The sequence below is a fragment of the Bison bison genome, unplaced genomic scaffold (assembly GCF_000754665.1).
Source record: "Bison bison bison isolate TAMUID 2011002044 unplaced genomic scaffold, Bison_UMD1.0 scf7180017864043, whole genome shotgun sequence".
NCBI classification, from domain to species: Eukaryota; Metazoa; Chordata; class Mammalia; order Artiodactyla; family Bovidae; genus Bison; species Bison bison.
Window position 1 is genome coordinate 3,780,076 of NW_011494615.1, and position 23,956 is coordinate 3,804,031.

General features: G+C 45.3%; 1 protein-coding gene across 1 annotated transcript in view; it reads right to left on the reverse strand.

The window, feature by feature from the left end:
* CTDSPL (CTD (carboxy-terminal domain, RNA polymerase II, polypeptide A) small phosphatase-like) overlaps positions 1–23,502 on the reverse strand; it is a 101,902-nt gene extending 78,400 nt beyond the window's left edge. Inside the window, exon 1 of the mRNA XM_010835512.1 lies at positions 19,495–23,502. Within this exon, the coding sequence (XP_010833814.1) occupies positions 19,495–19,705 (211 nt within the window). The 5' untranslated portion in view covers positions 19,706–23,502. The remainder of the gene's footprint in view (positions 1–19,494) is intronic.
* Between the last annotated feature and the right edge of the window lie 454 nt (positions 23,503–23,956).

The window sequence follows — 23,956 nt, forward strand, 5'->3', positions numbered from 1 at the left end:
TTTTCCTGTATGTCAAGAACTCTGCGGTAACTTTAATAATTAAGAATAGATATATTTAAAAAGTAGGCTTCCCCAGTGGCTCAGTGGTGAATCCGCCTGCAATGCAAAAGACATGGGCTCAATCCCTGGGTCGGGAAGATCCCCCAGAAGAGGGCATGACAATGCACTCCAACATTCTTGCCTGGAGAATCCCATGGACAGAGGAGCCTGGAAGGCTGTGGTCCATGGGGTCATAAAGAGTCAGACACAACTGAAGTGACTGAGCATAAACAGCAGCATATTTTAAAAAGTATATTCTTAATTTCCCTTATCCTCTCTCAGACCTACTTTGAAGCAGCTGCTCTGAGAAAGGCCACAGGGGGCTGCCTAAGACCTCTCGAGGTCTAGATCTGAATTCCAGAGATGCTTGGAGTCTGCCACGGCTCTTTGATGGCATGATTCTGTAACCTGGTATCTCTGAGGTCAAGCTTTGATCCTGAAATTGACACTCTGGGAGCCACGTACGTCTCCACAAGCGCATGCAACAGGAAAGTATGAAATGAAGCGAGTTTAGCTGGGACATGAGCAGTGGGGATGTCCCCACGGGGCTCTGTGCCCTGTCTGTGACCCTGTCACAATAAAAGCTGTTTATGACAGCAGCTTGTTAGTCCACACAGACTCCTTCCTCTGTACCACACAACCATCATGTGTGGGCCCGGCTGGTGCAGTCCGCACGGGGCTGGCAGGGAAGGAGCCAAGGCTCTGAGTGTGAGGCTACCTGCCCAGAGTCACAGTGGCAGAGAGGGGTGGGAGTGACGGTCCAGCCTCAGTTGGTCTGACTACCCCTTGCCCTCTCCCCTCCACACAGTGGACGGCACACTTGCCCACTCTTTGGAAATCGGGGTTGCTACAGTCTGTGTCTGCCAGGGCCCCTGTGACCCTTGTCCTAGTGACTCTGTGTTCTAGGGATCACATTCCTGCCAGGCCTTCTCTCCCATGATCCCAGGGAACCAGGCAGGGAGGGACCAGTGAAAAATGGGAACCCCAAAGGGCCAGCTCTCCCTTGCTTGCAGGCATCTTTTTTCAGAGCTGGAAAAGATCTTAGGAACCATATCCGCCAGGGCTCTGGCAGGAAACAGATGGCACTCTCAAGCTGGGTAATCTGAGGAGAGTTTAATAAAGGGACCATTTACAGAGGGGCGGGCAGGGGGTAGGGGAACCACAGGCCAGTGTTCTGGGACCAGGAACAGCGCCACAGCTACACGCTGGGACCACAGGGGTGAGGGAGGAGAGGCTACTGGAACCTGAGACGAAGTGCCCTGAGTAGAGGGCTGCCTACCAGGGGCCCAGACCTGGTGACGCCTCAGGGAGGAGTCGGGAGAGTCATTACTTTGGCCTCACTACCTGCCTTTCCCCCAGCCTCCTCCACCCACCCCTCAAATCTCCCGTGGGTGCTCCCCACTGGGTAAAGAGCACAATAGGGGCCAGGAAGCCAGGGGCCCGTCCATACAGTCCCCACAATCAGCTTTCAGAGCACAGGGCAGGGCGGAGGAGGGTGAAGAGTGGATCCGAGGGGCAAATCCAGCACGAGACAGGGCTAACCCAGCCTCCCAGCTGGAGAGGTGGTGTGCCCCTGGAGGAATGGCCTGGCCCAGAAAATCAAAGGTTGAGTTTCAGGGCTGGGCTGGGCACTCCATCCCTGGGTGCTGGGCCACACTCCTTTGCTCCCCATTTGACTTGAGGACTCCTCTTCCTTTAAGCATGACTCAAATCTTGAAAAATAACAGGTCTTCAAAGCAGCTGGGAAGTGTTTGTTTCACACGTATGGATGGTGTACTCCAAAGCCACCCCTATGTGGGACAGTCTATACTTGCCCCAAGTGAGTCCTCACAACACTTACCTGGCCCATACCTGGGTGCTATGCCTGACCCAGAGTTGGGGTTCCTACAGTTTAAAGGGACCAGCTCAGGGACTTCTGTCGTGGTCCAGTGGCTAAGACTCCATGCTCCCAATGCATGGGGATCGGGTTCAGTCCCTGGTCAGGGAACTAGATCCCACATGCCGCAACGAAGACGGCAGATCCCGAGTATTGCAACTAAGACCCAGCGCAGCCAAGTACATAAATAAATAATTTAAAAAAAATGAATAAAGGGACCAGATAATAAGAATAAACACCTTTCAGCAGGTGCCGGCACACAAACACCAGGGGTGGGAGGGCAGGCCTGTGGGTCTGCAGTGGAGCCCAGCTGTGGTATGAGGAGGCAAGAAGAGAGACCTGCATCCAACCCCCTCCCCATCTCCCCCCAGGGGCCAGACAGCCGGGCCCCGGCCCCTCTGTGCACAGGCAGAGCACCGCCCACTCTACACACACACAGAAATAGCTGTGCATTGACCCATGAGAGCTGCCCAGGCCTGGAAAAATCCTCCAGGATATTTTAAAAATCACATGTTCTTCCAAGCCTTTTTAAACTTGACTGAAGAACTGGCTGGCTAAAAAAAGAGTGAATTATTGAGATGCTTCTGGTAGGCATTATCTGAGCTACAAATTCAAAACAAGAGATCAAAATGTCATTTGACTCTCAAGTTTCCTTACATATTCTACAAACCTCACCCCCCTTTATGAAATAAGACTGGCTTCTCAAGTCTTTGGATAACAGACTTATTTAAAGAAAACCAGGAAAAGACTATCACAATGATACTCTTTTAATATCTCCTGCAGATACGAACATGGCAATTCTGTAACTATGAAATAAAAAACATCAGAGAATTTGTTTGGCTTCCAAATTTTTATATTCAGTCATTCCATCTCTAAATGTTTCCTGAGTGCCTATGTTTGGAGCTGTGGGCAGAACAAAGTCTAAGAAGACTCAGGGAGGCAGAGGGTGACCAAATCACAAAGCAAGGTTCTCCTACTTCTGGTAGGCAGTGAGGAGGTGCTGAAAGCGTCCACACAGGGGCCTAATTAGAGTGCATTGTGTTTTGGGAAGCTGTGCCAGAAAGATGCACAGGATGTTGCTGAATGAGCCCCAGAGGTAGGAGGCTGCTGTTACACTGCAGGCAGGATGGGAGGGTGGGCAGAAAACCACTTCTCCAGACTAGAGATGTGGGGAAGAAAGCAGCAGAGACTGGGACCAGTCCCACGTGATACAGCAGGGAGGTGTGTCCTAGATGAGAGGGATGGAAGGGGACTCAGGACCACGCACATGCTTTCTGCACGAGGCGGCAGTGTGCAGAGCTACAGGCTGAGCGCCCAGATGAGGGTGAGCAGGGCCATCCCTGGGGCCCAGTCGTGGAGCCTGGGGTCCCCTAGGTGCTGACTCTCGGGAGCCTGGGGTGCAGCAGTGCTCTGGCTGGGGAGCTGGAAGGATTCCTCCTGCCGTTGATGGGCCGCCGGCTCCCAGCCCTGTTCCCAGGAGTCACCGCTCCTTGTGAGCGGGTTCTCCCTCCGCACAGCTCATCAGGCTGCGAGGTGCTCTCTCAGCTCAGGTGAGGTCAGGACCTGGGCTCCTCCACTCACTAATGTGGGTCCTTTCCTCTGAATTCTGACAGAGGTGTCTGAAAGGAACCAAGTGAGGACCCTCCCCCAAAAGAATTTGCTCAATGGCCAAAAAAAAAAAAATGAAGAAACATAACCAGTTTGGCTCTGCTCTGCAATCTGGCTTTAAGATTAAAATGCAAATGTCACAGGACCAAGTTCAAAGTTTCAGCGAAGGGCTGTTCCACTGGCAATCCAACAGGTGGCCAGCCCACGCAGCCAACTCTTATTCTACAGAATTCTTCAGGTTGAGAAGGTTGACTCCATGGCCCTCCGGCCCCAGATAGTCTGGAGGGGAGCTCCTCAGGCCACGAGAGTGTGTGCTGGGGATCTGGGGAGGAAGGCAGTGCTGTCCAGTGATTTTCTGTTTCAACCATTAGAGTCCAGGTGGGTGCTGCTTGAATAAACCAGCTCCCGAGTGGCAGCGGCAGTGATGGGCCAGCTTGGGGGCTGTCAGAACCAATCACATGTGAACTGGGCGAGTGCTGGCCCAGCACCCGACCCGCCAGAGCATCTCTGGGCCACAGCATGAGCGCGGGGCTCCTGGGCTTCTGTCGGGGGCCCCCATGCTGATGCCACTAGGCCGGCTCAGAGCCCCGGTTGAGCGCAGGCTGGTGGGGGTGTGGCACACCTTTGCCCCCTGTGCACCTGGACAGCCTCGTGATAACTCCTGCTAACAGGGCCTCCTGGCCTGGCTTTTGCCTTTGACCCTCAGGGCCCAGGCGTGTGCACTCTCCTTGCATCCAGAATCACACAGAGCACCTAAAAGTGCTATTCAAGAGACAGAGGAGCCTTACTCACCCACGCTCCTCCCGTCCCTGGATCACGGAACGCGTCGCTCGCCTCCTGTGTTGCCAAACAACCCTCCCCGCTCTCTGCCCCCACCTCCAAAGGCGGTCTCACACCTTAGGGTTCAAAGCTGTTTTGCAGCAGCAGCAGCTGTAATAACAGCCACAAGGAGCCTCTGGAGTGAGTCACGGCTTCAAAGAATGTGCACACACATTCCCTCTTTTGTGCTGACAACTGGCCCTCACCCCTCAGCAGCCTGGGATGAGGGGCCTGGCTGATGGCGTCTTCCTCGTGGACCACAAGGGCCTCCCTGGGGACGCCTGCAGTCAGATCAGCCCCCTTACCCTGATTCTCTCCTCCACCTTTTTCACGAAACCCAAGCTCTCCACTGTGCCCTGGAGTCTGTACGCGGGGGCACTGGCTGTCTCTCCAACAGCCAGACGACAGGAAGTTTACCCCTATCTCAAACAGTCTCAAACAACAACTGAGGCCCACCCAGGGGACAGTGTTTCCTGGAGCACAACTCCTGCAGATTCAATGTGCATGGCAACCTAAGAACTATGCAGCTCTGCCCTGAGATTCCCCGAGGCAGCGGGTTGGGGTGAGGCCAGGGCTCCCCCAGCACGTGCCCCAGCCACAGGGCTCTCTCTGGTGAGGAAAGAAGCCACAGTGTGTCAGGTGGTTAAAGGCTGATGGGGGGACCACTGGGCAGGAAGCTTCCGCCTGACCGTGATGCTCCTCACCACGGACGCTGTCTCTCTGGGGGTTTGAATGTAAGATGCAGCCACGGGAGCAGAGGAGGCGGCTGGCTTGAGTCAGTGGAGGGCGGAGGAGAGCAAGAGAAAGCAGAGGGCAGAAAGGTCAGCTTTCCACACCACGAAGAATCCTGGGGTGTGGTGCAGAGTCACAGACGCCGGATTCTGAAGTGATGGCAGGACAGAGCAAGCCAGACCTCCTGAACAAGGTGCCCGCGGGCCTGCTGGGAAGCGCAGAGACCCCCAGGGAATGGACAGTGTGCTGCTGGAACCCATGCCCGGGTCTCCCCATCTCTGGGGATCTCCCAAAGCCCAAGGCAAACTGGGCACACCTCCTGTCAGTTGAGAGAGTCTGACCAGACCAGGGAGGAGGAAGCAGTGAGTGCCAGAGAGATGGAGTGACTTGCTGACACAGACACGGATGGCTGCTGACCCATCAAATATTCGTCTCCCTTTCTAACCGAACCCTGGTTTCTTTAGGACAGCAGTATGCCTGGCTGAACCTTCCCCCACAGAGTCCCTTACAGCCAGGTGGCCATGTGATAGCGTCCTGGCCACTGAGACATAAAGCTGAACGTTTCCCAGAAAGCTTCCGCTTTCCTGATCCAGGGCTTGCCTCGCTTTCTCCTTCTCTGCTTCTTCCTGCCTCAGATGCAGCCGTGTCATAAGCACAAGGGCGAAAGCCACCAGCTGGAGATAGCGGAGGTGGGAAGAGAAGAGGCTGGATCCCTGAAGATACTGCATGAGCCCTGGGCTGGCTCCCTCCAGAAAAATAACTACCTGCCTGTCTAAGTCACTCTTGGTAAAGTTTTCTGATCTCTGTAGCTGAATACGTGCCTAACAACTGCACCTGCCCGAGTCACAGAGCTCCTGGTCAACGGAGGGGGCCAGGACCCCAAGCAGGTTTGTGTGGCTCTGAGCCCACCCTACTTATTTTCACTGGGAGACACTACCGCCTGCTCTCAGAACAGGAGGTCTGCAAATGAACAAGCTGCTGTGTGCAGAGCACCTGAAACATCATAGCAAATGTCCACTAAATACTAGCCGCGGTTAGTACCACTGTTACTAGGCCGAGCGGGCTCCAAGCCACGTACGGCTTCTCTGTTTTAGATCTAAGACCACAGCCCTGTGGGACTCAGACTGGCGTCTCTCCTGAGGAAGACAGAGCGTGGAAGGGGTGGGCCCTCTGGCCTCCCAGGGCTACTGGAAGCAGAGGAGTTGTCCACTGGGATGGACTCCCATGCCCAAAGCCTGCTTGTCCCCAGGAAGAGCACAAATACAGAGTGACCCTGGCCACGATCAGCGGCTCTGAGGACACTCTCCCGGGTCCTTCAATCTGCATGCAGAGAAAGCCAGACAGGGCCCCAAGAAGGGGTCCAAACAGGTTTAGTCTGTGGCTCCAGGCACTTAGGCAAACTCACATATTTCTCCTCCTTCCCCAGAAGAAGAAACCAAGGATATCGTCACTTTTCCAAAGGAACATTACAAACAATCTAAGTGTCTAATAAGGAAAGGAAAGTGAAGTCACTCAGTCGTGTCCGACTCTTTGCGACCCCATGGACTGTAGCCTATCAGGCTTCTCTATCCATGGGATTTTCCAGGCAAGAGTGCTGGAGTGGGTTGCCATTTCCTTCTCCAGGGGATCTTCCCGATCCAGGAATCAAATCCGGGTTTCCTGCATTGCAGGCACACGCTTTACTGTCTGAGCCACCAGGGAAGCCTCTTCCCTGGTGGTCTGATGTCTAATAGTGAGGCTCTATTAAAACGATGCTGTGTTCACAAAATGGAATGAATATTCTGTAGTCATTAAGTATATTCTCTAGGGATTTTTTATAACATGAGAAAAATTCTCATGTATGTGAAAAACAGCTGGCATATTTCCCATGATCTCCTTATGACATTTATGTAGATTCATATGTAAGAGAAAGTTTAAAGGAAGAAGAATCTTAAAATGTTAACAATGATTAACACCTTTCAGTTGTGGCATTATGGATGACTTTAATGGCTTGCATTCCTCTGTATTTTCAAAAGTTTCAACAGTTCGTTTTACAACTGGATGAAAAATCCTTATAAGCTGAGGAAGGGAAAGCATGTTAATGACAGAAGCTGTGGCATTATTATTACTTGGACAGGATATCTGGCCTCAAAACACACCGTTTGCTAACAAACAGCGCACATTTCAGTGAAGTGTTTAAAAATGGAAGAGTCCCGATGTGATAGTCTCTAGTTCCCAGCAGAGGAAAAGCAGCTTCCTCCCCTTAAGTTGGGGCCGGGTCTGAAGCCACAGTCCATAAGTCTTTGAAGCAGCTCTGAACTGAGACCCTGCTGCTCACTGGGTCCCCAGAGAGAACACCCTGTTTCTAAAAGACCTTGGGAATTCTCTGGACTGATTCCATCAATAAATAGGAATACTGACTATCTCTGCCCTGTTCACAGAGCACAAATATACAAGACCTTTGGAGAGGTGTGGAGTGGTGTTCAAATGGTTTTGAAGCATTTGGGGTCAGGGCATGGTTTCTCTCCCTAATAAGAGGAAAAGTGAATGAACGATAAGAAGCATGCTGTCTCTGCAACAGAGCTCTCAGTGTAACTAGCACTCCATCAAAGATCAAACTTGTGTTTCTGGAACGGGGTCTAAGCCAGTCATCAAGCCAGCAAAGGCGAACATACCAAGGAGAGGGCTCTGAGCTACCTTCCTGTTTTTCCTACCAAAGAGTCTATGTTCCCATCTCACACTTTTTCAGCGTATCATGTCTTTCCTCATATCAAATGTGAGAACCCAGTGGTCGGAAAGTTACTGTTTTCAGCATCTTTCCTTCATTCTTGACACAAAGAGATATCCATCCAGACCTCGATGCTTAGAGATGAGTTTCTCATCACCTACCCAATGGTTCGATATATTTGGGACATTTATTTCCCCTAAGCCAAAAGATCAAAACATATAAGAGACGACCAGAAAGCCATTATTAAAAACTCATGCAGCAGTAGACTTTCTTTCAACACAAGAAACTGGGCTTCCCAGGTGGCGCTAGTGGTAAAGAACCCGTCTGCCAATGCAGGAGACATAAGCGATGCGGGTTCAACCCTTGGGTCAGGGAGATCCCCTGGAGGAGGGCATGACAACCCACTCCAGTATTCTTGCCTGGGGAATCCCATGGACAGAGGAGCCTGGCGGGCTACAGTCCATGGAATCTCAAAGAGTGGGACAAACAACTGAAGCGACTTAGTACACATGCAGACACACATAAAATTTTAAGATTTTGTTTTCTTGCATTTGGGAATTATCAGAATGAGGCAAGCACGTCTGGATTACTCAGACCCATCTGTGACACATGCAGAAGGTTTCCCCTGTAACTTCCATCCAGTTTAAAGACTCAATCATTTTTCTTCCCACAACATTAAAGTTTAAGAGCCTGAAATGTTACCGGTCTGTGAAAAGCAACATTACCACACAGCAACAGCTCACAGTTCTGACACCCAGAATATGGGCGCTGTAATATAAGAGAGTTATGTAACAGTACAATCCAGACTTTATAAAGAAAGAGTTGGCTAACACAGCAATATAACATGGCAAGAGGAAATGTTTAATCTGTTCGTGCAACAATTTTTTCCAGTCATTAGATCACAAAATGTGACGGACCCTGGAGATCCTCTAAATCCTTCAAGTTGAAGCAGGGGCCTTGGTGGCACCCCTCTAGGGGGTGTGACTGGAATAAAACCTTACAGTGGGAGGTCGGGGAGGGGTTCTCATCTGGACTTCCTGCATATCTGGGTACTGGTATAGAACATTTACATTATAGTATTCACCTCTCTCCCTCACCCGAACATGCTACCTATGTATGTCTCCTTTCTAGCTACTGAAAAAAACCCAACCCTGGTTTTCAAGGCCCTGGTCCCATCTTTCCAGCTTTATTTCACATTCTTCCAAACATCTGCACAGGCTCCTTTCTGTATCTGGGATACTGTCCTCCCTACTGAAGTCGTCTGTCCTCTTAGTATGTAAAACATCCCCTTCTCCATGCAGCCTCCTGGCTTCTCCAACCTAATTCACTCTCACTCTGCTGAACAACCACACCAAGCCTGTCCTTACCTTCTTTACAGAAGGTATGGCCTTCTGTATGCTACTATTTGTATGTTTGTTTTACATGCTTTGTTAGATTGCAAGTTTCCAGAGGACAGGGAAAACACCTGATTCATATTAATTAATTATTCCATGGTCCTTTGTTCATAGTAGCTCTCAAGAAATTCAGAAAAAAATGTGTTCACAACACATTTTTCTTGTCTATAAAAGCAGATCCTGGGATTTCCCTGGTGGTCCAGCGGCTAAGACTCTGAGCTCCCAATGTAGGGGGCCTGGCTTCAATCCCTGGTCAGGAAACTAGATCCCAAATACCACAATGAAAGATTCCACATGCTGCAACTAAGACCTGGCACAGCCAAATAAATAAATAAACATTAAAAAAAAAGCAGATCCCGGTGAAGGTTCAACTCACTGCATTTCAGTAATTCTGTGTTGAAGTGAAGTGAGAGTCTCTCAGTCGTGTCCGACTCTTTGAGACCCCACGGACTATACAGTCCATGGCATTTCTCCAGGCCAGAATACTGGAGTGGGTAGCCTTTCCCTTCTCCAGGGGATCTTCCCAACCAAGGGACTGAACCCAGGTCTCCCGCACCACAGGCAGATTCTTTACCAGCTGAGCCACAAGGGAAGCCCTACTATGTGAACATGGAATTAAAAGCATACTTTTCCTGTACTTTTTCTCCTTAACATTAGGAAAAATTTCATATAGACAGTGAAGTATGTTTAAATAAATACTTAAATACTTATAAATAAATATGGTCAGCCACCTAGATTCTACCACTTAACATTTTCCTATACTTGCTTTATCATATATCTATGTATACATTCATTCTGTTGTCCATCCATCAATCCATCTAATCTTTCTGATGTATTTCAAAGTAAACTACAGATGTCAGACTTTCCCCAAAAAATTCAGTTCAATATAACTTTTTTGAGGTAAAATTTACATTCAGTGATGTAACCAAGTGGGAGGCATACATTCACCGAGTTTAGACAAATATATAAACCTGACTGAAATCCCCTTACTCTTCCATAAAGAATCACTGTTTTGACTTTTTTTCCATCATGGATTAGTTCTGCCTGTTTAATAATTTCACTCAGCATTTTTTTAGTTTCATAACTGTTCTTGCATCTTATGAATGTACTTTTCTCCTTAATATTGCTAAATTGTATTCTATTGTTTAAATATCCTATTGTTTGCTTATTCATTTTCCAATTGATGGGGATATCTAGGCTTTACTTGTGTGTGTTAATATACATTTCAATTTCCCTTGCAGACATAGCTATGAATAGTATTACTGAGTCAAAGAGGTATATATTTAGTTTTATAAGAAATGCCAGACTTTCTTCCAAAGTGACTGTACCATTTTATATTCCTACCAACATTGTCTGAGAGTTCAAAATTGTTGTGGGAAGGTTTTTGATGTCAAATTAGACTTTTATTTAAAAATAGACACAGGATTATTCAGACTTTCTGTGTCATCTTGTGTTAGTTTTGGTGAGCTGTATTTTTTAAAGAATTTGTATAGCTCATCTAAATTGTTTAATGTTTCAGCACACAGTTGTTCATAATAGCCCATTATTTTTCCAATGTTTGTAGTCCCTCTATTATCCTGGATATTGGTAATCTGTGTTTTCTCTATACCTAGCGAATTTTATTGATCTTTTATAAGACCAAATATTTGGATTTATGGATTTTCTCTATTTATTCTTGATCTACTTTCTACTTCACTGATTCATGTGCTTATCTTTATTGTATCCTTCTTATTACTTATATTGTGTACTTTTCTTAAGAGGAAACCTTCAGTTACTGATTTTTAAGCCAGTGTTGTCCAATATGGTAGCCAATAACCACATATGGGTATCTAAATCTAACTTAAACTAATACATTAAAAATTTAACTCCCTAGTTATACTAATTTCATTTCAGGTACTTAATAGTTACACATGGTGAGTGGCTACCAGATTAGACAACATACAGAACATTTCCATCCTCACACAAAGTGCTATCGGACAGCACATTTAAGATCTTTCTTTTTTCTGATACAAATATTTAAAACTATAAAATTCCCTCTATATGCTCCATTAGCTGCATCCTACAAATTCTGATGTGCTGTATTTTCATTATCATTTAGTTACAAACAGTCTCTAATACCTTGTGATTTCTTCTTTGAAATAAAAACCATGGATTATATATACAGTGTGTTGTTGAATTTCCAAGTATTTGGGCATTTCCCTAGATAAATTTCTGTTATAGATTTCTAATTTAATTCCATTGTGGTCAGAGGATATCCTATATTCTCTACATATTTCAAACTTTTAAAATTTATTGAGACTTATTTTACGGCCCACAGCTTCGACCGACTTGGTAAACACACCACGTGCATTTTAAAAGAATGTGCGTTTTGCTGCTGTTGGATGTAGTATTCTACACCAATTTTGTTTATGCATTCATCTATACCTTTACTGATTTTTTTTTGTATGATTGTTCTATCATTTTCTGACAGTGGACAAATCTCCAACTCTGATAGAGAAATTTGTTTCTTCCTTTAAAAATGGATTTAGTATGTACAATAAGTTACTGCATGGCAACTTTTACTTCACCAGAATGAAATAAAAAGTTCTGATGAAAAGATTTACAAAGCAGCTTTTGGTAGCTCACTAATATGTTGAAGTCTACAATGAACTATGTTGCTTTGTGTATTAATAGTAGTTTGCTGTTTACCAAGACCCTATGAATAACAGTTTCCTCTAGAAGTTTTCCAGTTCCATGTTTTTCTCTACTTATATTTTTCAAACTTGCTAATCTGAACTAATTATGGGATGGAGCAGCTTGCATTTAAATGTTCTTTAAAAAGTATATTTTTGGTTCTACTTCTGGTATGGCCTAGTAAGCGCCTACTGGACTAGTTTCCCTAGAGAAAATAACTACAAACTCTAGAGAAAAATATACAAAAAACAACTACCTGAAGGCACTGTGGAAAGACAAAAAAGCAGGCGTATTCTAGAAGAAGGCTAACACCTGGAAGAAGGGGAAAGATTTACATGTGTTTCTCAGTTTTACGGCTCTGAGCCTGGTGGCAGGCTGCAGTCAATGCCATGCTAGATGGCTAGACTCCAACAGAAAGCATGTAGTCCTTGTGGGGAGAGATTTCGAGAGAACTACAGATACTGGAAAGTAAAGAGAAAATCACAGGAAGTATAGAGCCAAAGACAGACTCAAATTCAGTGTTAAAACTCTGCCCCATTTCTGGCTGACTCCCGAGCCTGGCATGTATAGAGCAGACTCTAAGCAACTTGGTTAACGATAAAATAATTGAGCCAAGAACTGAGGTGCTCCTCAGTTATGAGCCAAGAGGCAGAGTTCTTGCCTTTAGTTCAACCAATTAATTGAGAGCTAACGCAAAACCCAAAATAAACAACAATCTCCCCACCCCATAAACTTCTACAGAATTTAGGGGAAGCCACAGTATTCATACTAGTACAGTGTTCAAAATACACTCTAAAATTATCATGTATACAAAAATAAAGCAAGATGCAACCTGACCTCAAGAAAAAAGACAATCAATAGTGGTCCCAAGATAACCCAGATGTTACAATGAACAGATAAGAATTTTTAAGCACTTCATAATTATGCTCAATGGCCTAAAAGAATAAATGAAAATATATAGGAAACTGTGGCAGAGAAAAAGAAACAACAAAAGAGAAAAAGCTGGAAGCTCTAGAACTAAAGAATATAATATATAAATATTTCAAAAAAAATCATTGGATGAGCTTACAGAATGGAGAAAATTAAAGAGTCAATGAATCTGAAGACACACTGACAGAAATGACCCAACCTGAAGAAGAGAAAAAAAGACTGAACAAGAAAATGAACAGAACATCAAACCTGTAGGACAACATGAAAAAGTCTGGCACATGTGTAACTGCAGTTTCAGAAGGAAAGATAAGAAAGAATAGGATAGGGAAATATTTGAAGAAATAATGGCTGAAAATTCTCCAAATTTGTTATAAAACCTAAATTTACAGATCCAAAAAGCTCCATGAACACCAAGCAGGATAAATGAAAAGAAAACAAACGATAAAGAAAACATCTTGACTGCAGCCAGAGAAAGATGCTACATTATATAAAGGTAACAATGATTCCGGGAACCACTGGATTTTTATCAGAAACCAAGGAAGCCAAAAGATGGTATAGCAGCATCTGGGGAAAAAACCTTCAACCTAGAATTCTGTATCCAGTGAAAGTATCTTTCAACACTAAGGTAAAATAAGTATATGGTATGTTTGTTGTATCTTTTAGTCAACACTTTCTATTTTACACTAGAAGTTGGTTAACCAGGCAGCAGTTTGCACATCAATTCAAAGAAACTGTAAGACACATGTTTCTAAATTAATAGGAATTAAAGTATCAAGTGAACTGAGAGGAGGGAAAAAAAACAAAACAACCTCAGTTTTTCCTTTAATATCGAATGGTGGGTAAGAAGTTATTTTTATGTAATCTGACCCAAGACTGGGAATCATTTACTTTCTGCCAGGATCTCCTGGTCTAAACCGTCTCTTCTCTTCCCTCTTTCCCCACAGTTATGCCACTAGGGAAATGAAGAAATAGTTATTTTGATTCCTCTACACATTATTCAAAGCCTAGAGAAAGAATGCAGAGCTGGTCATTAAAAACTCACCTGCTAAGGTTCAAAGTGAAGGGTGGGCAAACTAACACACACGAGGAAAGAAAACAGCCAGGCAAAGGTATTCTGAAAGGACACATTCAAGTTGAGAATTAACTGCAAATGCTGTGACTGAGTCAATATTTGCCTTAGAAATCTCAACCTGAATTAACACATTTGTTGGACGTGTTAGTTCAGAAACCGTTCCCCAGAGAGCACTGGAAGTGTGACCCTTGCCTGCACATCTGCTCTGGCTTTTATGAGTTCCCTTCATACTTTTTAAAGCTGCTAAGTGTTCATTTTTGTTCAAAGGGTTACCAAACAATCTGTTGGTAACACAAAGATTCCCTTATGCAGGCCATACTTAAACCTAGAACCGGACTGTTTCTCAAACTGTTAACCTCCCAAGCTGACTGCCAAACACAGTTATTAACTAGCCTCTGATATCTAAACAACAGCTGTGTTCTGTCCCGCTAAAGGGCAGCCTCACCCAGACAGTGCCTCTCCAAAGGTCAGATGTGTCCTGCAGCAGGAAGTCCACTCCACGGTTGGTGGCACATGCCGGCACGGCGGAACAGTCTATGTTTGTCCCAATTCCCTTTCCTCCCTTTTGGCTAATCTTCAACGGGTCGTAAATGTTCAGCTCGCCCTGCACAGGAAGCGGGGGCCTGAGACTTCATCCTGCTTGCTCACTGCTGCTCTTGTTCTCACACAAACTCTTTTCACTGCAGATCATCTTCGAGCTGCTGCTGAAAATGGTGCTGATGACAAAGGGCCAGAAGATAAAGTACAAATACCCACCTCAGCCGCACGTACATTTGTTACATATTTATGAAGTGTCAGGCCCTGTTCCAGCACTTTCTTACAATATCCTCCCCCTTCACCCTGTAAGGATCATCCCTCCCATTTTATAGGTAGGGAAGCTGAGCATTTAAATGAACTGCCCATGGTCATGTGGCTTTGGAGGGTCACCACAAGACCACCCAGTTCCTTCTGACATAGCCCGGGGTCTTTCTACTCCAGTAACCTTCAAAAGTAGAGATACCCTTCAAAATTCCAACTGGATTTAAAAAAAAAAAAAGCTTGTCATATTGATGGCAGGTAGGTGGAAAGTTGATTTAAAAAATTTACCTGGAGGAGTAAATGCAGAGGAATAGTTAATGTCATTTTAATAATAATGATGAAGGACTTGCCTTTGCAGATATTAAAATACTTGTTATAAGGCTCATGTGTGAAATAGTATAGTATTTGTTTACCTACACAATGCTTGGCTGACAGTAAGTGCTCAATAAATGTTAGTTATCATTATTATGATATGCTAAGTAGTTTTATACATATTATCTCACTTAGCTTTTTTTTTTTTTTTAAGGGTAGGGACATTGCGAGGATAACTATTCCCATTTTACAGATTAGGAAACTGAGACTTAAAGAGTTTAAATAACTTGCTAAAGATTATAAAGTAAGTAAATGGAGTATCTAGGATGCAAATAAGGCGGTCTGACTTCAGGGTTAAGGCTGCTATTGCAACACTAATACTAACATCAAGAGTCTGGGGGGGTTTAAATAAATGTTCATCAATAGGGGACTTGGACAAACCAGGGTACATCAGTATAAAGAATATTTCTGAGAAAGAGGCAGAATTATAGGACATAAAAAGGTATCTACATAGAGAACAGACTTATGGACACTGGACAGGGGTGGGGGAGGAAGGAGAGGGTGAGATGTATGGAGACAGTAACATGGAAGCTTACAATACCACGTGTAAAATAGACAGCCAGTGGGAATTTGCTGTATGGCTCAGGGAACTCAAACAAGGGCTCTGTGACAACCTAGAGGGGTGGGATGGGGAGGGAGATGGGAGGGAGATGCAAGAGGGAGGGGACATACGTATACCTATGGCTGATTCATGTTGGTATCTGGCAGAAAATAACAAAATTCTGTAAAGCAATTATCCTTCAATTAAAATAAATAAATTTTTTTAAAAAAGGTGTCTATAAGTTATGCCACAGTAACAAGTTGCATTGCATAAGATCTCATTTCTACTGCATAACCATACATGTGCAATCACAGTTGTCTGTGAACATACATGTATGCATACATACATGTATATATGTGTACAAAGTTGTACATACATATGTATCATCCTTTTCCTAACATAGTTTGATACTGATTCAATCTTATTACAAGCATGCATTACTTCTATAATAAACAATCAAGATTTTAAAAAATGGCTCACTACCTGGAAGGTAAAAGAAAGATGTTCTTCTTGTTCAAAGGAAAACGCTTCCACAAACAGGTTAAACCACAACTAACTCAGAGTGCAAGGGGTCCTCCCAGCTGGGACTCGGGTGCAATGGCTCCCCTGTGAAATGGCCTCCAGGCCTGGAGCAGAAGAGGACGCACTGGGTTTCGATGCAGACCAGTCAACACAGACAGCTGTGTCCTCGCTTACGGCTGGCCTGCTGCCCTGCACACCTGTGTGTAGGAGTGGAAAAAGCAATCACTTCTTTCAGACAGGGCTGCTCAACAGGAGGAGTAGGGTGTAAGAAGCGGACAGCTGCCTGATTATCACGAACATCACTATAGTCTCAGTGGTCCAGTTCTAACGAGACTCAGGCAGAGAGCCCAGATGTGGATTAGTCTGGACTGGGACAGGCCTCAGACTTACGATAAGCTACCTCTGGGCAGCAGTGATGATGGATGGAGAGGCTCCCCCTGGATGAGGGGTGTGGGCTGGGGGGAGCTTGGTCCATTCTATATTCTCTGGACAGATCACTGGGTCAGGCCGTAAAGAACCCTTAGCACCACACTCCAACTCCAACCTGGATACGGGGTGGGAATGGGATACCTAGGTGTACCCACTGCTCCCTGGGGCTGGCCGACAGACACATGTTGAGTCACACCAGCAGCTTCACATGGTCAAGAAGTGGAATTGTCATCTGATGCTGTATTCAGCTGGTTGGTGCATTTCAGATAGAATTTCCCTGAAGCTGGCTCAATAGTAAAGTGGCAAATCGTTTTCTAAATCCATCTATGAAGGGGATTTTCTCCTTCCTTCCTTCCTCTTTCCTCCCTTCCTGTTATGATGCGTACCCTCCTGCTCAGCCTCATAACCTCATCTGAAACTTGGTATGACTCTGGCAGGAGAGGCTCCAGTCACCTGCCAACAGACAGGAAGGTTGTCCCATGCTAAGAAGCCTGGAGACAGAGAGCCTGGATCCGACAGAGACTGTCTGTGCCCCCATCCACCATGCCACTGATGCCTGTGCTGACAAACGCTTGGATGGCACAGGCTTGAAATTTCCCACTGATGAGCAAACTTTCAACTTTTTTCTCCTTTTCACTAATTTTCATTTTTCTCAGAGCAAACAAAAACACATGGTTTAAATCAAACTGCTCAAAACGCTGAAACCAAAACACAGTACCTTGAGGCAAACACTTTCAATGCTTTTAGCTTTTTTAAAAACTCAAGTAATATGTTAACACGGCCATTTCTTGGTTTATCTATTTACGCTTCACTGATTAACTTCCTGTTATAATTGCCTATGTCTTAGCTCTTCTGTACCACCTACCACAGTTCTCCTTCCTTTACATTATTACGACAAGGAACTGCTTACTGAAAAGTCAAGGAGTTTATTTTTTTTTCCCCCTTGTAAAATTTTTTTTCCTTGGAGTTAACACTTCCCTCTTTGTTTCGTTTGCTTAATTTTCTATGCATTTACATTCAGGCTTTTCCAGACACTCTAACTGAACTATCAATATATATACAAATATCATTTTCCACACAGTCAAGTCCATCAGACAATCTGTGAATTTCAAAGTAGCTGGGCCTATTTCATATATATTGGACCCCCCTGGATTGTTTTCCTGTGTCGGTTCCCTGCCTTCTGGGTTCTAGTTCTCTTTCTTTTTCGTTTTCTCATTTTGCTGAAGTATTCTGGTTGTTTCCTAAAAAAGGATCCACAGGAAGTCAAACTTAAAGTCCTTGCAGATTTAAAAATGTCTTTGTTCTGTCCCCACACTTTACTGAAAATTCGGCTGAGCATAACCTTCTAGATGCAAAATAATTTTCCCACAGTATTTTGGTGGCTTTGTTCTTTTGTCTTGTAGCGTAGCTTTCAGTGCTGTTAAGAGCTCTGATGGCATTCTGATTTTCCTTCTTTTGTTTGTGATTCATTTGCCCCCCAAAGCTGTTATACAATTCGTTGTTTCTGGAGTTGTGAATGTTGATGACAGTGTGTCCAGAGAAGGGTAATTTTTTTCATTCATTGTGCTGGGCTCTGGACTGAAAGTTCCTTGACCTTCAGTTCTGAAATTTTTCTTGTATTACTTCTTTGATAATTTCCTTCTCTCACCTCACAACTCCTATTCAGATATTCAAACTCCTGGATGCTTCACAAAAATTTTTAATTTACTATTTCTCCCCTATTTTCTCTCTCTTCATCTTTTCACTTTGCCTTTTGGAAGCGCCTGATTTTGTTTTCTAGCCTTTCTATTATATTTTAAAAGCATTTAAGCTAGTTATAGTTTTCATTTTTCAAAGTTTCCTTATTATCAAATATGCTAGCTCACCTTTAAAAAACTTTATTATGAAAAACATCAAACAGTTTGGAATTCAAAATAATGCCTTACACATACATGCTCAGTGACTTTCTAGCCATCATCCTTCCTCTACAGCACAGTGTAGTCCAGGGCCTGCACTAAGCTGGCATTCGGTGAATAAATGAAAATTAGAGCTGGCTAAGGCCTCCAAGCTACTGCCAGCCACCTGGCCATCAAGCTAGCACTCTGACCTCCCACAGTGCTCGGACAGGAAGCAATAAAAAAGAACATATTCATCTAAAATTTTGCTCTCATTTGTAAATGTTAAAAATTATTTATTTTAAAAGACTTAAGGTAAAGTTACAGACTGCCATCCAACAAGGCTTTCCTGGGCCTCACTCATTCCCAGGAACCTACTCTACAGCAGCTTCTTACTAAGGCAAATAGCAGGCTCTCCAGTGAGCCCTACTAAGGCAAGCTTTCAGCCTGGCCTGGCTGACAGCAGTCCCCATAACTCTCTCCCCATCCATGACTCTAAAGACCTTGGTTTGAGCATTATCTCTGAAAAGTGTGGGCAACCAATGAACTACTCTGGGTCCTCAGAGGAGATGAGGATGATCCTTGTCTAAAGACGGTTCCAGAAACAAACTGACTTACTAGTCTCTAGAGGTTCTGAGCCTTATGTCATGACAAACATCAAGTAGTCTATTTAAATGTCAGTCTTCTTTTAAAGAAATACTGCACAACTCAAACAGGGCAGTCTAAAAAGTATTTTAGTGGTTAGCACATGAGATCACTTGTGAAGGACTCATAAGACTAGCATCTCTCACCCCAAAACAGAAATAAGCCCCTGGCATCCGCTTTCTAACACCCTCCTAGGCTCTCCTGTACTTAGAATCTGAAGGATGGAACCACTACGTCTGAAGCACCAAGGAAGGACAGAATGGCAATAGGATACAGGAAGGGGATACTTTGGCAACAATAAAAGTTGAGTTTTTACATAAAAATTTGATAAAGACATGATTTCGGAGATTGACTCAGCTTTGTGTCATTTTAGAGATTGATGCAATCAAACTTTTAGCTTAAAATATTACCAAGGATTGAGGAAACACCCGCAACATGGCTAATACAAGACAAAATCTCATACCTCTGAGTGGCAGCAGGTTGACAGTTAACACCGGGAGATGTTTTTCAAGCCAACACGTGCCAAAATGGCACAGGGCGTGTATGCCATTGCCCAGACCCAAACTTTCTGAAGCCTGCAGCTGTGGCCAGGTCCTTCGTCCATCACACCCTTCATTCCTGTGCTTAGCACATCTTTTCAAAGCACCCTCTCCCCCACCTCGGGCTCTGCTCATGTGCGTGGTTGCAGCCTGTTATATAACTGCCACCTTACCAAAACCAAAATGCTGAACTGCTGTAGAGCTGTTAAATTATGCAAGGCTTGACCTTATTGCTAGGAAATACCTAGCATATTTTAATTGTCTTGGAGGGCCCAGGCAGCATTTTGAAGAGCAATTACTACATTCTTAGTCATTCCTCTAATCTATGCTCATGCGACAAGGGGCAACTGATAACTCTTGGACTGATAACGGTGGAGAGCAGTGAGTCTCATTATTTCATCACAGTTTTCGTGAGATAATTATAATAACCGCAGTCCCTTACTGAACACTTACTATGTGCCAAATGCTGTTTCAAGAGCTTTTCATGCATTAATTTGTTACCTTCATCACCTATCCTGTGGGGTAGGAATTCTTTTTATTTTTTTGTAATACAATTATAATTAACTTTATAGTAATTTATACTCTCACTCTATAGCTGAGGAAACAGCAGCAAAGGGATGTCAAAGGTCACGTGGCTAGAAATTGTAGATACAAGGCACAGACCCAGGCAGGCGGCGTGCCCAGAGCCTGGCCCTCATCACCGCGCAGACGGCTCCTCCTCCTGCCAGCCTGGCCCGGCTGCATGTGCCGGGGCTTGGAGAGCCTGGGCATACGCTTGGGTTTGGTTTACATGGATGCCTTGTGACACAGACAGTTGGCAGGCCCCAGAGCCCGGGCATCCACGCTACAGAAGGTGCTCAGAAACACCCTGGGCCAGGGGGATGCTTCCCAAAGAATTCCACTACACTCAACATTTTGCCAAGGTATTGCCTCCAAGGACTTTGAAAAATAACTTGGCTCCTGAGGCCAAATGGCTGTGCACATCAGGAAGACAGGCGCTTGGGCCCAGGCCAGTTTGGGGCCTGAGAAGGTGAACGGGTCACAGCACCAGACTGCTGCTGTCACGTTCTAGACAGGGTGGCTACCCAAGCCTACTCCCGAGATGGGAAGCTTCGGGAGAGCTTAACAGTGTCCACAGGGAAATGTCAGAGAACTTAACAAAGAAAGCAAAACCAAAGACAAGAAAGAGCTCTGTTTCTCAAAGGGTGAGCTGAGGGCTCTCTACATTAGGATCAGCCAGAGATCCTGATGTAGATCCTGATTTTGTTTATTTGGTTTTAATGCAGATACTCCGAGCCTATCCTGTACCTACTGAATCAGGGTCTCCCCCTATCAGGCGTAGCAGTCTGGATTCTGAGCAGTCTGATATATTCTCATCACTGATATCCACTGCTTTGCGTCTCTGGGGCTTCATGTCCAGGCATCAGAGAAAAGCTTTATTTAGAAAGCAGTATTTAATTCAGTGAGGAGTGTTCAGGTCTGAGAATCAGGGTTCCAGTCTCAGCTCCATGAACAACTTGCTGGTTGACTTTCGGGGGCTTGTCTCTTGGCCTCCCTTGACTCTTAATAAGATCAGGAACCAAGGTTCCTCCCAGCTCTAAATCCTGTGCTTCCTTCTAAGTATATCAGAGTGTACTTGTCATACTTGAGTGTGAACTGACACAGAACTGATGAGGCCCTAGGAGGAGCGGTCAGTCAAGCACCCGGAAGGCAAAGATCAGTCAGTCTGGGCTGGAGCAGGGCACTGGGCCTTGACAACTGGGAGAATGTGGGGGCGGCCAGCCCGACAGGGCGGGCATCATGAAGACCCGAGTGTTGAGGAGGCTGGGGAAGGGAGCTGGGAGGGAAACAAAGCAGGTCTAAGTAAAGGGAAGGGTTTGGAAATGACTCTGGGAGGTAAGATGGCTCCAGGTTACAGAAGCTCTGGAAAGCCAGAGAGGGGCGTGGTATATGACAGAACCCGAAAAGGGAAGCAGGAACGGGGTGTTTGGGGAAGATGGCTATGGAGGCAGGATGCAGGGGCTCGGAGTAGGGAGGAGGCCGGCCTGGGAGCTCTGCTAGGAGGAGAAACCTGTGACCCTGAGGACAAGCTTGTTCTAGAGCCTGTGAGGCCTTGACCTGGATCTGCGGCAGCAGGAGCAGGAGGGGAGAACATGTCAATGGGAAAAGCTCCAGGACCCAGGGATTGTGAGTGGCTCTTACTCGTTTTTACTTCTTGCTTATCTGTAGTTTTTGTTCTCTCAGCAGTGAGCAGATATTGCTTTGTGATAAGAAAAAGAAACATATAGTTCAGCATTTCCTTTGGGAAACCAGCAAACAAATCGCCACCCCTTTGCAGCTCAGCCTTCCTCTTTCTAGCCTGCTTCTCTTTTGACCCCGTTCTCATTAGAACCCTAATTCTCATATTTTTACCCATTTACCCGTACCACACGGTCTTGTCCCTTCACTAAGAAACGTCTGCAGAGCATTCCTTCTTTTCTGGAGCATTCCTTCTGCCATTTTTGGACTGTAAAGCCCCGCAGTCATGAAGGGAGGCTGCTCTTGGGGTTCAGGCTCCTGGTCTTAGGAGAGCAGGTCAATCAGCTCCCTGTGGGCCCACAGCTGCTCCAGACCAGGGGTCTACCAGCTCCCTCCCTCAAGCCTGCTCTGAGGAGTCTTTCTGTCCATGAACCCAATCTCTCAGCACCTGTCTCAAAATCTTCTCCGAAAGAATTCCTGTCATCATCCTGGTAAATGCTCGCATCCATGAGCAAGACCACTGGACCTCCCAGTTTCACAACCCTCGACCCTCCCAACTTCTGGGACCATTCCTGTCCTCCCACGGCCACTGAGCAGATCTTCCATAAGATGTCAAGCTCTGAAAACCCACCCTGACCCTGAGCACCTGTCTTCTGGCTTCTTGGATGTCCAAATTCCAAATAAATCCCCAGCCCTTGGTACTCTTCGTAATTCACTCTCCTCCCAGGCATCCTGGATTAAGGTCAATCAGTATGCTGGATTTTCTCATCCTCTGAAGTACTACGACGCCTCCCGAGCCACCCCTAGCCTGGTACCTAGTGCACTTTTCTCCTAGAGGAGAGCTGCCCAGCCACACTACTGGGTTCCCTTAAGCCAGAGTTTTATTAAGGCCCCCGGGGGGCTCAACTGCCCACAGCCCAGTGACTCTCTTCTACTGTCAATCCTACTGGAGACCCTCACCACTATCCTCAAGACCCTGGCTCCACTCAAATAGTTTCACCTCCGATTTCACTAAGAAATTGGCAGCTGTGAGTTAATTATGAACATTATTTTCCCTTTCTTTTGGCTCGGAACTCTCCCATATCTTCTCTTGTCTTTCCCTTCTTTCTGGAAGCAATGTTGTACTGCCCCTTGAGGGCTGACTTCTGTGTCTGAGTCAAGGCCCTCCTGTCTTTCAATTGACTATTGCTTCTTTATTGTAGCTTTAAGCTCTCTTTCTTCTCTGGCTGTTCTCCATCAGTCAAGAAAAATGCTTTGACATTCCCCTCCCCTACCACCCTCTCATCTTCTTCTTACAGCCAAGCTCTTCAGAAAGTTTTGCTATTTTTGTAGAAGTGATGCATGTCCATACAAACATTTTAAACAACACTGAAGAGCAAAAAAGAAAATAACTGTTATCCAACATCCTACCACACACAGATATCATTGTTAGAAACCTGGTGACCATGCCTCCAAATTATTTTCTACATACTCATTCATATATAGAAGTATGTATTTAAAAAAAGAATTATGTATTTAACACAGAAGAGGTTATGTTGTACACATTCTTCTGTGACTGCTTTTTGTAACTAACAATATCTCCCTAGCACATTCCCATGTCCACGTCATATGTTTTGTAACTACAAAAGGTACTCTAGGGTGGTCCAGTGGTTAAGACTCAGCTTCCAATGCAGGGTATATGAGTTCAATCCCTAATTGAGGAACTAAGATTCCACACGCTGTGTGGTGCCATCAAATTAAAAAAAAAATAATAAGATAAAATAAATGTACTCTGTTGCTGTTTGCTGTTAAGTCGCTTCAGTCATGTCCAACTCTGTGCGACCCCATAGACGGCAGCCCACCAGGCTCCCCTGTCCCTGGGATTCTCCAGGCAAGAACACTGGAGTGGGTTGCCATTTCCTTCTCCAATGCATGAAGGCGAAAAGTGAACGTGAAGTCGCTCAGTTCTGTCCGACTCTGAGCGACCCCATGGACTGCAGCCTACTGGGCTCCTCCGTCCATGGGATTTTCCAGGCCAAGAGTACTGGAATGGGGTGCCATCTGTAAATAACACAATTACTTCCCTGACCCTTATTGATCTGTTTCCTTTTTTTTTTTTTGGCTGCTATAGATAATGCTGTGGTGAGTATTTTTGCACTTGTGAAATTA